The sequence below is a fragment of the Centroberyx gerrardi genome, chromosome 6 (genome assembly GCF_048128805.1).
Source record: "Centroberyx gerrardi isolate f3 chromosome 6, fCenGer3.hap1.cur.20231027, whole genome shotgun sequence".
Taxonomy (NCBI): Eukaryota; Metazoa; Chordata; class Actinopteri; order Beryciformes; family Berycidae; genus Centroberyx; species Centroberyx gerrardi.
The window spans coordinates 15,708,907-15,723,581 of NC_136002.1; the positions used below are offsets into that span (position 1 = coordinate 15,708,907).

Sequence of the window (14,675 nt, forward strand, 5' to 3'; positions counted from 1 at the left end):
GGCTGTGAGTGTGTTTTGATACCCATGACTTACGCACATGCACGTGCACATACAAGCACTGCCTGCACACAGCTGATTGAGTTTCACTGTGGCCTGAGAATCGCCTGAACGTCCAATCACTCTCCTTGTCTCCTTGTCTGTCTTTGGAACAACAGTAGAGCGGAAAATCGTGTTTTCTCTGCATTAAAAGGCTGGATTTACAGCCTTTTAACAGCAGAGTTAACTTTCGCATCAATCAAATTGTACCTACTGTTTGACTGTATGTGTACTTGAGTGCTCTTGAGAGCGTGTGTGTGTGTGTGTGTGTGTGTGTGTGTGTGTGTGTGTGTGTCTGTTGTAATGGTGGGACACGGAAGATAAAGGTGGAGCGATGACAGAGCCAAATTATTCTATTTCTCAGTCGGGTCATGTGTATAGAAATGACAAACGGAGGTCATTGCAGTTTTCGTTGGCAGCCATTTTAGTTCATTTTAGTCATTCCTGCTCTATGGCCATTGATACTCTACCTGCCTACCTACCTACCTACACACACACACACACACACACACACACACACACACACACACAGTCACATGCCCACCATTCACATCCTCGTATCCACTGCCAGCTCTCACAGACTGTTGGTAACCCTCCACCCCTTAAACAAAAGGACCTCTTCCTGAACTGTTACAGGCGGACTGGCACCACACACACACACACACACACACACACACACACACACACACATTGGAGTAAAGGAATGTCAAAGTATCAGTTATATTTTCAACAGAGGAGGGAACGACACCAAGAACATCACTCTCATTCCAAGCACAGAATCAAAGATCTAATTTTCACTGTGGTGCTGCTACAGAGTCAGTCCGCTAAAATATGCAGACCAGTGGGTCAGGCCGGTGGGTCAGACCGTGATCCAGACGAGCATCTTCATGACAAAGAAAAACAAAGTTGCTTGACAAAGACCAGGCGAGATCAAAACATCACTGAATGAAACCGGCAAGGGAGAAGTGGCTGCTGTCTCAGCTCTTTAAGGCCAGAGTGCTGCCGGTTAAAAACATCAGCTCTTTGTTGTCTCTCTCTCTCTCTCTCTCTCTCTCTCTCTCTCTTCCTGTGTCTGCCTGGCTCCCTCTCCCTCTCTCTCCCTCTCTCTCTCTTATTTGTACGGGGGCCTGGAGGTCACGGTTTTATCCGTGTTAGCAGAATTCCAGTTGGGAGTCGGAATGCTAGGAACGCTCGGAACACTGGGCAAAGCGCAGCGGCCTGATCCGAAATCTCCTTTGATGTGTTAGGGGATGAAGGGAGAAAGAGGAGGAAAGGAGGGGAGGGTGAGGGGGGGGCATCGGGATAGAGGCAGGGATGGAGGGATAGAAAAGGGGGGAGTGTATTCCTCTGACGCATCCCTTTATCGGAAGCAACAACAAAGGAGGACTTCACAGGAAAATAGAACAGCGAGGAATTCTGTATAAATAACTACATTTGTTGTTTCTTTGGGTAGGAGTGGAGGCCATGGTGTCTGGTGTGTACGTGTGTGTGTGTGTGTGTGAGAGAGAGTGTGAGTGTGCGATTGAGAGTTGGAGCGTTGTGGTTAGCCTAATTCCACACCAAGATAAAGTGTTATTTTGGTTTTCACTTCCTCCCTCCTTCTGTCTCACACTCACTCATCTCACCAAGCTTCTGGCAGGAGAATCACATGAAGTTTCTAGAAACAGGGATATTAAATTATGAAGGAACACACACACACATACATACATACATACATACATAATAATGACACACAAATACACAAATAAAAGACTGTGTTTACAGAAAGATTGGAGGGTTAGATTGGATTGGATTGGATTGGTCAATTGAAATCGTTTACTCAAAATGTAAATGGTAAGTGCAATTAATTTGCTATTGATAGAGCATTTATTCTCTTGAGCATATATTTGGTATAACATTTTATTATGGCAAATGTCTTTTAATGTTTGGATTTTGAAATTGAATTGAAAGTGAATTAATCCCAGGAAGACAGAATCTGTTGTTTTAACCCTTTGTGGCACAGATGTGATGTTTCATGGCTGATGTTTCTACACAGGGAAAATTTAGATTTCAAGCTGCAGGGAGGTTGAATGAAAAAGTGTATTTGTCTGGAAATGACTATGCAGTTACAAGGCTGGCCTGCCTACTGGGAAAGGCATGTAGTTTAATTGTGTAAGAAAATGTATTGTTATTTGGTGTGTGTGTGCCTGCGTGTGAAGGTATATTTCTGTACTCTTGGTGTGTGTGATGTGTGTGTGAGAAGGTACGTCATCACGCATGCCACAAGTTGTGGATTGTCATTCAAATTATAGATTTCTTTGCCTGCGTGTGTGTCTGCGTCGCTGCTACAAATGCAAAGTCCGTTTCAAAATGGATAGAAGAAGAACCACTCGTCCAACAGTTCCACGATGTGTGTGTGTGTGTGTGTGTGTGTGTGTGTGTGTGTGTGTGTGTGTGTCAGTCTGTGGGCGAGCGTCTCAGCGAGGGGGCCGGGAGGGACACGCACACTCACACCTGTCATGGTGCGTGAGGAAGATCTCGTCTATGACCCAGCGCACCCGGGGCCTCCGATGACGCTGATAGCCAGTCACCTCCGGAGCGTACTTCAGCACCTATAGGAGACGGGGAGAGAGGCAGCGGGAGATGGATGGATGGAGGGAGGGAGAGAGAGAAAAGGACACGCTTTGTTATCTGGATTGTTTATATGTGTTGAAATTGCTTTGTCAATTGATAAGTACTTTTGCGGTTCATGCCATCAAGACCTATTTGAGCTTGAGAGAGGGAGAGACAGAAAAAAAGGAGAGAGAGAACGATGAGAATCAGATGTAAAGCCAGATGTTACAGAGCGTCACTCATGACAAATTGCTGTAATCTGAGTCCAACAAACGAGAGAAAGACATGGAGGATGACAGGAGAAGAGAGGGAGAGGGATCTCATGCCAGTGAGGATTGATGGCGCGTGTCATAAAAACTTGACACTGACATGAGCGGAAGTCAAAATATAGATTAGATAGGCAAGGTGAGGTTTCTCAGAGAGCAGCGGTGTGCTGTGAAACCAATGAATTACATGCCCACCATTCCCCTTCATACACCTAAACAAACACACCTAGACATACTGGAATCCCTCTTGTTTTAACCGTTTGGCTTGATAAGACAAACCGGCATTTACACATATTTATTCATTCATTCATTCATTCATTTTCTTTTCCTGCTTACTCCTTCTCAGCGTCACTGGGAGCTGGAGCCTATCCCAGCATGCATTGGGCACAAGGCAAGAAAACACCCTGACTTCTCTCACCTATCTGGAATTTCAAATGTACAGGATCTGAGGTAAAATCTCTTTACCATAACCTTGGACATGCACTTCCTCAGGAACCTTAGCTGTCTAAGAGAAAAAGGTAAGTGCGAGTGTGTCATTGGGATTATCAAGTGGGCAACTTGACAACTACTTGAATTGTTGAGTGAGATCTACAACAATACAAGAAGGCTCAGCAATAACTTCCAGCTTCCCGGAACCATCTTGCTCTAAAATTTAGAAAATGTCAAAAATGATGCCAAAATGGCATCAAATTTTCTGTTAAAGCTAAAATATGCAACTTTTTGCCTTGAGACTGGAAGTGCCTTGTTAGTCCCGCCCTCCTCCCCCTTAGTTGTTCAACTTCCCACCCAACACTTTCTCTCATGTTGATGAGCTGTTTTCATTGAAATAGCACCTAGTCTGACACAGCTAGCATCTGTAAAGACACCACAAGCGTTGAAGAAGCAGATGGTGAACACAGGCAATCTGCAATAAAGTGTCAGTGCCGATGATCACACGTGTTTTTGAACGGGTCTTGCCTGTTGCACGTTTAGCGTTGATGTTCTTTCATTTCTTGCTGCATTCTGCTATTGTTGTTGTTGCTCTGACTTCCCTGCACAAATGGTATACGCAGAAAAATCTCATTTCAGGCAAACGAGGAGATTTAGGCATGTACACAAATCCTATTTATTTATTATTATTTTAATGCCATAAAGGTTGCATATTGTAGCGGTAAATAAAAGGTTAAGCAGTAAGCATTTACAAATGGGGTGCCAAAATGGAGGTTACTTTATCGGACCAAGCAAAGTGCCCCCATTTCCCACTTTTGTTAAAACTTCATATTGGCTGTTTTCATTGAGGTTTTGTAAATGAATGTCACATCGTTTTTAGTTGTCACTTCCAATGTCAAAACAGGCTGGGAATACAAATTGTTCCGCTACTGATGCAGTGAATTTGTTTTCCAAACCCCAGTGAAAGCGAGGCTGCCGATGATTTATATCAGGACTTCCCAGCACTGAAACAATGGTGTGAGTAATAATGTGTTTCTTCAGAAGTCAAGTCAGTGAAGGAAGCAGTAGCAGGTCTATGGCTGCCTGCAAGGGGAGGAGAGGCAGGAAATCTCTCTCTCACACGCACACACACGCACACACACAGAACAACTGACATGCATGCAGTTCTATGCATATATGCACATACACTCTCTTTCTCTCACACACACAGACATTCTCCTCTCTCTCTCTCTCTCTCACTCACACACACACACACACACACACACACACACACACACACACACACACACAATTACAACCCCAATCCCAGTTTTGTCTAGATTCCTATTGTACGATTTCAACAGAGAGAGAGAGAGAAGCGGAGACAGAGCCCTACAGACCATGTTTCCATAATGAAGCGATGATGGAACAAAGACACAAAGAGATGGAGGGAAGAGAGAAAAAGAATGAATGGCAGGCTTGAAAAAAAAGAAAAAAGAATGGCGCACTGCAAAGGGATAAATTGAAAAGGGGGAAAAAAGGAAGAATGAGCGGATGATAGAGGCCCAGAGAGAGTGATAGAATGGTCCACTGCAAAGAGATAGAAATTGATAGATTTGAGAGAGAAAGAGAGCGAGGGCGTAAAGGAAGAATGGAAGACAGAAGCAGAGAGAAAGTGTTGTGCTGGTGGTGCATTGCTGCTTCATTGTTGATGCAGTGCCTGGTACTGCACGCCCAGCTTCTCCCAGCTTCTCCCTCACTCTCTGCCTCTCGCCATCTTTCGCTCTTTCTCTCCCAACTCTCTCTTTCTCTCCCACCTCTCTCTTTCTCTCCCAACTCTCTCTTTCTCTCCCACCTCTCTCTTTCTCTCCCAACTCTCTCTTTCTCTCCCACCTCTCTCTTTCTCACTCACTCACTCACTCACCTCTCTCTCTATCTTACACTCTCTCTTTCTCTCCTTTCTCCATCACTCACCTTTTTCTCTCTCATTGGCTCATTGCTTTTTCTTCCTCCCTCTCTCTCTCTCTCTCTCTCTGATAAGTCCTTAGCTGGGGAGTTTTCCCTTTGGTTTATAAAGAGACATGAAGGCTGTGCCCAGTGTGTGTGTGTGTGTGTGTGTGTGTGTGTGTGGCCTACCTCATGTAGTTTGAGTGTTGTCTTGGCGGCCTGACAGGTGCAGCCGCTGTTCCAGTTATCGGTCCCACAGCCGCAGTTCCCTCCACAGCGTTTGACCAGGAGGCAGCGAGGGAAGAAGACGGCGTTGGTGGCCCTCAGCTCCTCACGCAGGTTCACCGAGTAGTTACGAGGAGTACAGCTGTAGCGCTTCACGTCGTCGTAGAGACGGTCCAGATCAACTGGAGGGGGGGGGGAGAGAGAGAGAGAGAGAGAGAGATGAGTTTTTAATTTTTCTTTATTTTGCCGACATCTTTGGTGCTAAGCTTTTTTCCCTTTTCTGTTAATGAAGTTTGATTTTCGCTCTTTTCATTGTTCATACATAGTGGCTATTGCTCTACTGTATATCTAGCATGAATGGAGAGAGAGATGGAAGAATGGATCAGAGGGAGAGAGAGGAAGGGAAATGAGACGGGCCGAATTTAGCACAACTGGAGTGCTTCACACTGCAAATATGTTCCATATTGATTAAATACAGACATGGATGGATGAGGGATGGACAGAGAGTACTTGTTATGAGTTTAAATGCAACATCGATTGACTAGAGGGGGAGATGAGTTCAATAAAGAAAGATACAGAAAGAGAAAACACAAAGGACAGGAGAGAGGAGGCAGGGACCATTAATTGATTGTAGATTGAATGTATTGACTGTATTCTTCCCTCTGGTCATCACTTCGGACATCATCACCTGGCTTGGGCAGACAGGACCTTTTTTCACTCGCCTACTGCAATGGTTCAAAAAATAATTTTGGGGTCAAACATGATAAATATCACATTTACATCCAACAGTTTGAAAGCCCAGCAAATAACGCTTAGCAAAAAAACAGCTTTTTGGTAATATCTAGAAAACCAAAGGAATAATGGGACAGGCTGATGGGAAAGGATGCTAATATGGGTCTGGCAAGAAGGGTGGGAATTAATGGTGCATTCAAGACAACTGGGAACTGGGAAACTCCCTACTTCCAAATAAAAAAAATCTATCTGAACGGCCCTTCAACTCGTAATTCCTAGTTGGAAACTTGGTCGTCTTGTCTGAGCTCAGAGTTCCCTGACATGTAGTTCTGTAACATCATGTAAATGTAATCAACATGGTGGCGTTTACAGTGAATAGTAAGAACAAAAAATAACAAAAACAAAAAATAGCATTTTAAGATTTTAGACAGACCTTCAAGTTTCTGTTTGTGCATGGCATACTTTAAGATTACTTGTGCGCTTATCTCCAGTGTCCTTCCTGATAAGAGATTACTCAGTTGTCACTATTGGGTTATGTCCCAATTTTTTCTCTGAGACAGACAAAGAATTTATTTACAGCTGGAGCACTTTACATTGTTCATATTCTGCAGGCGGTCCAGATCGACCACAGATGGTTGGATGGAGGGATGAGAGAGGGAGAGAATGAAAGAGACAAGTTGAGGAATAGAAGAGAGGGAGGAAGAGGAGCATCAATCAATTGCAGATTGACTGTGTTCTCTCTCAGGTCATTATCAGCAAGGTAATCATCACCTCAGCATCCACACCATGGGCTGCGTTTACACTATGCCCTCTGCAACTGTTTTACAACTGATTTTACTCTGGATGTTAGTTATGGTTATTGCACAGCCAAAATACTGTAAATATCCACCTAGCATGTCATTCAGTCTAGTATTTTTCAGTAAAAAAAAAAGGAAAAAAAAAGGAAAAAATCTCCCAATGGGGTGAAATAATTAAACTTGTTTCTAATGCAGTTTCAGAATTGTCTTGAAACTAGTGACAGTGACACTGTCCAGTTTTTTTTCACTTGTTTTAAGAAAAGTAGGATTTTAAGACTCAATGCAAGAGTAATTGAGTTGTCAAGATGGATGTATGCTGTGTTTTTAACAGAATCCAAGTGATCCAATCCAATCTAAGTGACGGTTGCTTGTGAGCTCTGCTGCAACAATGTAACAAGGGAGATCAGTCATGCAATAGAAATTGAATACAAAAAAAGCACACTCCACGTGCGTTCCACATGCAGAAGAGAGTTAGAAAGTTATTTGACATGCAGTATTGTGATCGCATCTATCACAGTGCATTGCCTTGGTTGAGATCAGGTAGTTTACTGTGCTAAATTGTGTGTTAAAATAGGTTAAAATATTGCAGATTTTTCCAAACCACCACAGTAAAATGCGATTCTAAACTACAGTGAAAACAGAGCCATTGTGTCCATACAAGTCATTTGGCCAGAATAGATTTAGCAATAGACTGTTATTGATATACTGTAGGAACACTATGAGAGAGAAAGAGAGAGAAGCCTAATGACATTGATAATCAATAAACAATTGTTCACAAAAATAAATCTTTGCTATTGAGGTTTCCATTCAGAACGTAGATCATGTGACACAGGAAAACCATAAATAAAGAAGAGACAGAGAGAGAGAGAGAGAGAGAGAGAGAGAGAGAGAGAGAGAGAGAGAGAGAGAGAGAGAGAGAGAGATGGGGGCAGAGCGTGCTCTACTCATATTGACGATCTTGATTATGGTTTCATTTAAGTGGTTCAATTGACTGCCATTGATTTTCTGTTTGCCCATATTTATAGATTGTGTTTTCTGGCTGCATGGCATTTTCTGTTGCACAGCAAGATGACAACTGAATAAAGGGAGATTAGAGCAATATAGAGGAGAACTGCAATGAATAGAAGCTATCGTGTGCACAGTTGTATGTGCATGCGCGCATGTGTGTGTGTCTGCAAGTGTGTGAGCTGATGTGTGTATTTGTGTCACAAACAGATCTCTCTAATCCCCACGTTCTGTCTTAGAGACTTAGTGTGCAGTGTGTAGTAGAGTATCCTGTATACAGTACAGCATGTGTGTGTTGAATGTGGGTCTACAAAAACTGGATTATGTCTACATTTGTTTGTGTGTGTGTGTGTGTGTGTGTGTGTGTGTGTGAGAGAGCACGTGAATGCTTGCCTCCAGTATGTGTATTATGAGGTTAAATGAGGACACTGGATTACGTCTACGCAGTGTGAGAGTGTGTATTTCAGTGTGTCTACATAATGTGAGGTATGAGGAAACTGGGTTTGTTTGCATAGGTATGTGTGTGTGTGTGTGTGTGTGTGTGTGTGTGTGTGTGTGCTTGTGTGTGTGTGTGTGTAATGTGTTACATGGCTACACTAAGACATGGAAAATTCAAACTGTAACAAAATCTATTTTTAAAAAAATCACATTGTTATCTGGGTATTTCTGATGTTATACATTGTTTTTAATTCAAAGATTATTTTTTTAGTTACATTCAAACTCACTAGATCACACCTACCAGTTTCCCATCCAAAGCACATATTTGTAGAATACAAAAACAGAATACATTTTAGCTGTCATGTTGTTAGCCATTTTGACAGTTACATAATCGGCTCTTTCAAACTACTGCAAGATTGCAAGGATTGATAACTTTATAATGCTACAAGACATGAAGGTAGACTGGTAGCATTGGTCATGATGACCAACCTTTCCACAAAGTTTTGTGCAAATCTGTTCATAACTTTTTGAGATATCCTGCTAACAGACAGACAGACAGACAGAATGGGGAGAAAACTACCTACAACCTAACCTCAGTCTGAAATCATGCACGCAATACAAGCACTAAGAACTCGACTCGTCACCCGCAGCTCCATGCCTGGTATTTTAATACGCTAACTATAACTTCGCTCACAGCCGAATTATTGAGATCTGTTTTCCTACATTTCCTTGTTTGTGAAAAGTGGAGGTAACAGAGAACCCGTCATTTCTGTTGCACCGGGGAGCAAAACAACAGATTTTCACCAGCTGATGATTTCAAAGTTGATAACAGAATTGCGAGGATGTCTGGAGTCGTGAGTTGCCTCTAATTTTTGTTTACATCTCCCATGGTGGTGCATGACATGATGGATAGGAGTCAGTACAAAGGCACCGTGAGTCAGTAGCTGCCTTCTATTCTCTCTGAGGGCCAATGCTGTCCTAATACTAAATGCAGGGGACAGTGTGTGTGTGTGTGTGTGTGTGTGTGTGTGGGGGGGGGGGGGGGGCATGTTTGTGTGAGCGAGAGACTAAGGGACGGATCCAATGCTGTGTTAATATTGTATATGAGAACTGCCGCAGGGTGTGTGGGCGTGCATACCTATGTATGTACTGTATGTGTGTGTGTATGTGTGTGTGTGCGCCTATGAGTGTGTGTGTGTGTGTGTGTGTGTGTGCGCCTATGTGTGTGTGTGTGCTTGCGTGGCTGAGCTTGTGTCTGTGTCTGTTCTAGGGGAATAAGTGTAATCTAGAGAAAGCAGTGGTGTGGAACTCTGTCCTGATACAGAGAGAGAGAGAGAGAGAGAGAGAGAGAGAGAGAGAAAATGAGAGGTGGAGTGGAGAAAAGAGAAAGAGAGAGAGAGTGGCTGACAGAGAGAGAGAAAGAGAGCGAGAGAGGCTGCTATGGAATGAGTATGCCACTCACACAGTCACCAACATGGAGAGATTGTTTGAGTGTGTGTGTGTGTGTAGGTGTGTGTGTGTGTGTGTGCGTGTGTGTGTGTGTGTGTGTGTGTGTGTGTGTGTGTGTGTATGAGAATGTAAATGCTGCTCCAAAGCTATTTATCAGAGTTCTTTCACAAAGTACTACAATGGGCTTTACAGTGTGACGGTGTATATACAGTATCATCATTCATGCATGTTGCTGTGATTGTAAGTGCTGCTGTAGTGGTCTACATTGGGATATATAGATATATTATCATAGGATGCTATATGCTATATGAGCATTTATATCTGCTATGTGTGTGAGTGTGTGTGTGGCTGGGGTTACTAAGTTTCTTGCACCGTACAGTAGCCAATTAATATTAGTATCAGACCTACTGTCCTTCACGGAAACAAAGGTGGGTGTTGGCTACTTTGTGTGTGTGTGTGTGTGTGTGTGTGTGTGTGTGGTGTTAATGAAAACAAAGCTAAGCTGCTGACTGTGGCAGATTTCTGCTCCGCTGCACAGGTTGAATTTCCAATTAGAGAGAGGTACGCTGGTACAGTGTATCAAAGACCTGCAGCACCTAGCACCTACCTATAGTGCTGCAACACGCACAAACTCACCATATACGGGCCTGTCCAAGCACGCGCACACACACACACACACACACACACACACACACACACACACACACACACACACACACACACACAGATAAATAGAGATGGATTTGCTGCCAAGCCCAAATATTTACTCAGGAACAGGAGACCCCTCAGGTAGAGAGAGAGGTAGAGAGAGAGAGAGAGAGAGAGAGAGGGAGAGGGTGAGAAAGAGAGGGAGAGAGAATAAGGGATACCAAAGAGAGATACAGGAGAAAGATAGAGTGGCAAAGGCAGGAGAGGTACCTGTTAGAGATATGGCGGAGGGAGGCACTCAACTCTGACCAGTTCAAGCAAATAGCCTTGCTTGCTTGCGTGCTTGTATACACATCAACACACACAGACACAAGCACACACACAACAAGCAGCTATGCACACTTGCACGAGTGTGTGTGTCATATGTGTACTAAAAATTCACATCTGCTTCAAGGCATCCACTATCGTTGCCATTCCAAAGGACAGCATCACCTGCCTCACTGATTGCAGGCCGGTGGCACTGACTTCATAATAATGAAGTGCCTCGAGCTGCTGGTCCTGTCCTACCTTAAGTATGTCACTGACTCATACACCCCCTGCAGTTTGCCTACAGGGCGAACCACTCGGATCATAATGCGGTCAACATGATCAACATGGGCCTCCACTATGTCCTGGAACACCTGGACACCTCTGGCTCCTACGCTAGGCTCCGCATTCAACAAAAATCATCCCATCCTTGCCCGGCGTGTTGCAGCTCCACATCTGGACACCATATCTCCACATGGACTTTCTGACAGCAGGCCTTATTCATAAAAGTCGGCAGCAGGGTTAGCATGGCCTGATGGGCTGAGGCCGTCACAGTAGAGTATTTTCTTATACATAAATGTGAATTACCGGGTCAGTTTTATTGCGTATGAAGGCAAAATCACCTTACTTCCAGTCAATTCTAGCTCTCTGTAGCTGGCTTGACACAGCGCACACATGCTAGATAACCAGGGTGGCTGTTAAATATGTAACGCTTCATTAACATGTTGCTTGTCATTGGCTGTCACCTGGACTATCTCTGATCATAAGGCAGCAGTAATGTGGCTCCATCACAGTAATCTCATCCCTGGCAAATGTATGAATTGTTTCAGATTATTGAGCCACAGTCGCAATGCTATAACGTTGAGTTTTATAAATATGGCCCAGTATGGCCCTCCCTGCTATTGCCTGTACACCAATGACTGCACTGCAGTCTGCAGAGAAATGTTGTGAACACAGCGGAGTCGTTCAAATTCCTGGGGATCACCATCTGCAATACCCTCAAATGGGATGAGAACATCTCCAATCTCATCTGGAAGGAGACTTTTCTTCCTGCATCAACTTTGGTAGCTGAGCATGTCACAACCAGTCCTGGTCTAATTCTACAGATTCATCATGTAAAGTATCCTCACATCGTCCATCACAGTCTGGTGTGGCTCTGCCTCCTCCTACTACAAGGCAAGACTGCAGCGTGCCATTTGAACAATGATGGTAGTCGGCGACCGATTGCCCTCCATCAGAGGACACACAATGCCAGAGCAAAGAAAAAGGCAAGGAAGATTGCTGCCGACCCTGCCCACCTGTTTGTTTCCTACTCTTGCAGACAGTTCCAGTGCATCGGGACCCGCACCACCCGCCACTGCAACAGTTTCTTCTCATTGGCAGTCATCCCCCTAGAGCACCCCCCCATTGCTTTTTCAATCTATTAAGTCTATCATTCTATGTGTATTTATTTCTTTTGGCAGGCCCACAGTACCCAGTCTGCCTAAAAGTGACAGAATTTACCACTATTCTGGAAAGAATTGTGCTGCTCAAATTTATACAATTGCCTTTTAGGCATTTAGCCTGAAAATATTACTGGTATAGGAAAACTACTACCGCTACTGCTACTGCTACTACTACTACTACTACTACTACTACTACTACTACTACTACTACTACTACTACTACTACTACTACTAATAATAATAATAATAATAATAACAATGATAATAATAATAGTAGTAGTAATATTCATGAATAACTGGCTAAAATAATCACGTAAAACAACTACTCAAAATGTCTTGTGTACTCTTCTCAAACCAAGTGTCAATGCATCAAAACAGAATGAAACAAAAATTACCAAAGCAACAAAAATGAATCAGAATCAGGTCTCTGTCACATATTGACTAACAAACAGGCGCAATGCTGTACAGCGACCCAAGCAGCAGAGTTATGTTTGGTTATGTTTTATGTTATGAATTTCAAGGCTTTAGTGCCAGTACATGTATCTATGGCAACGAGATAAACATGTCAGCGTGTTCCACTATTTGGAACGTCTCTTTTTGGTCATATATGTTGTGATATTTTAATAATAATAATTTCAATGATATTTTAGCCTTGTATGAATTTAGACTCCTTTCTGGTAATTCTGCCATATTTTTTTGCCCGGCTTTTATTGGGGATCAGCCTTTATTTAAGCAGACACACAACACTCCCTGGCTATTGTTAGATCACTATTTAAGACCCGGTCTTTATTGGAAGTTTTACAATATGCATCTTTTGCTACTTATCAACCAAGTTGTACTTTGCACATTTGTGACTATGTCTATGCTGCTTACTAACTATGACAGTGCTGTGACAGTGAAACATTTCTTGGTCTTTGAATGTGTACTTGTAGTCTGTTAATGTTTAGCGTACTGTCATGCAGTAGATATTGTCTCTACATCAAATGTGAGGTCTTGTGATGTCACTTTGACCTGCAACTAGTGCAATCCTGTAATGTGAAACTGTGATGTGTCAGCACCAATTAACCAGGTCAGATTCCTTGTGAACCAGTTGTGTGTGTTTGTGTTTAGTGTTGTGCATTATTTACCCTTACTATACCTACAAGCCAGATGATGGACCATGGAACAATGATGCATATGTATTTAAGTAAAGATGATGTATGTCTACCCCTACGTACATCTGTCTTACTATCTGAAGGACAGTATCATCTGAGGTCCCAAGCTGTCCGTAAAGCTTTGGACATAGATATCTTACCTTTATTATGTCTGCTGGCCAGATGATAGGCCCTGGATCTGTAGTGTATGTGTGTCTGAGTGTAGATGCTGTCCAGGTCCTGTCTCCAGGTTTCAGGGTTCAGGGATCTGAGAAGCTGTTCCACGGTGTCAAAGGCAGCGATGGTCCGGTCCAAATCCTCCACCGAGAAAGGAACCTCTGTCACCGCCGCTGGCACCAGCCCCCCGCCGCTGTCCTGCACACAGCGAGGGTCAGAAAGCAAGCAGTTTGAGGTGGGAGGTTGAGCTTGACTCTTGAAAATGCTGAGAATGTGGAAATGCTTGAAAAAACCCCAAAAGTCCCCCACAAATTACTAGTAATTACTTGAGAATAACTAAAATATCAGTGAGAAAGTCATCCAAACCTGAACTGAGTCTATCGGATCCAGTCGAGTACTATTGGATTCATTCATGAATGTCAACATCTAGTTTGAGATAGAGAAACAACTATGGGCATTTATACTTTTAAAGTCATTATGCCATTCTCAAATGATAATGGTATTGCTTTTCAGAGAGAACATGATTTCCCCTCAGTATTTTATGAGTTTTTCACTACAATGAACATTGGCAGAAAAAGAAAAGTGACAACATATTGCACAGATGATCTTTAAAATGCTGCAGGCTATTTATCCAGATAGGATGTCTGGAGCTGTAACCCTAATGTTCGGCCAAATGCGTATGATTATTATGAGTGACTATAACATGAGCTATAATGCTGCCATAGTCAGCACTGACCTTTTCCAGACAGGACAAAGGACAAAGGTTGGCTATAAGAATAATGCCAGGAGTTTGAGTTGATGGAGACATCTTTGATTTAAATCACAGCCATTAAAACATACATAGGAACATCAGTAGACTACTTGGGGCTTCCCATAAAATTTACTGTGAAAAGTTTAAAACAGGGACTTAATAATTAGATAGGTGAAATTATAATTTAAGACAGTTTCACTCCACCATGGGAACTTTAAAAATATGACACCTGCTCATGCAAAATGAATGCAAAATGGTAGGATCCTGGTAATTCCATACGGAAAAAAAAACTTTCTTGTACAGTCCAGATAAGTTTAATA

General features: G+C 43.0%; 1 protein-coding gene across 2 annotated transcripts in view; it reads right to left on the reverse strand.

Annotated features, from left to right (window-relative positions):
- Positions 1-2,410: 2,410 nt before the first annotated feature.
- Positions 2,411-14,675, reverse strand: part of pdgfd (platelet derived growth factor d) — a 48,743-nt gene continuing 36,478 nt past the window's right edge. For both annotated transcript variants that reach the window (XM_071925828.2, XM_071925821.2), the window contains exons 5-7: positions 13,589-13,802; positions 5,439-5,656; positions 2,411-2,627 (exon numbers count right to left, since the gene is read on the reverse strand). In XM_071925828.2, coding sequence (XP_071781929.2) covers positions 2,493-2,627; positions 5,439-5,656; positions 13,589-13,802 — 567 coding nt within the window. In that variant the 3' untranslated portion in view covers positions 2,411-2,492. The remainder of the gene's footprint in view (positions 2,628-5,438; positions 5,657-13,588; positions 13,803-14,675) is intronic.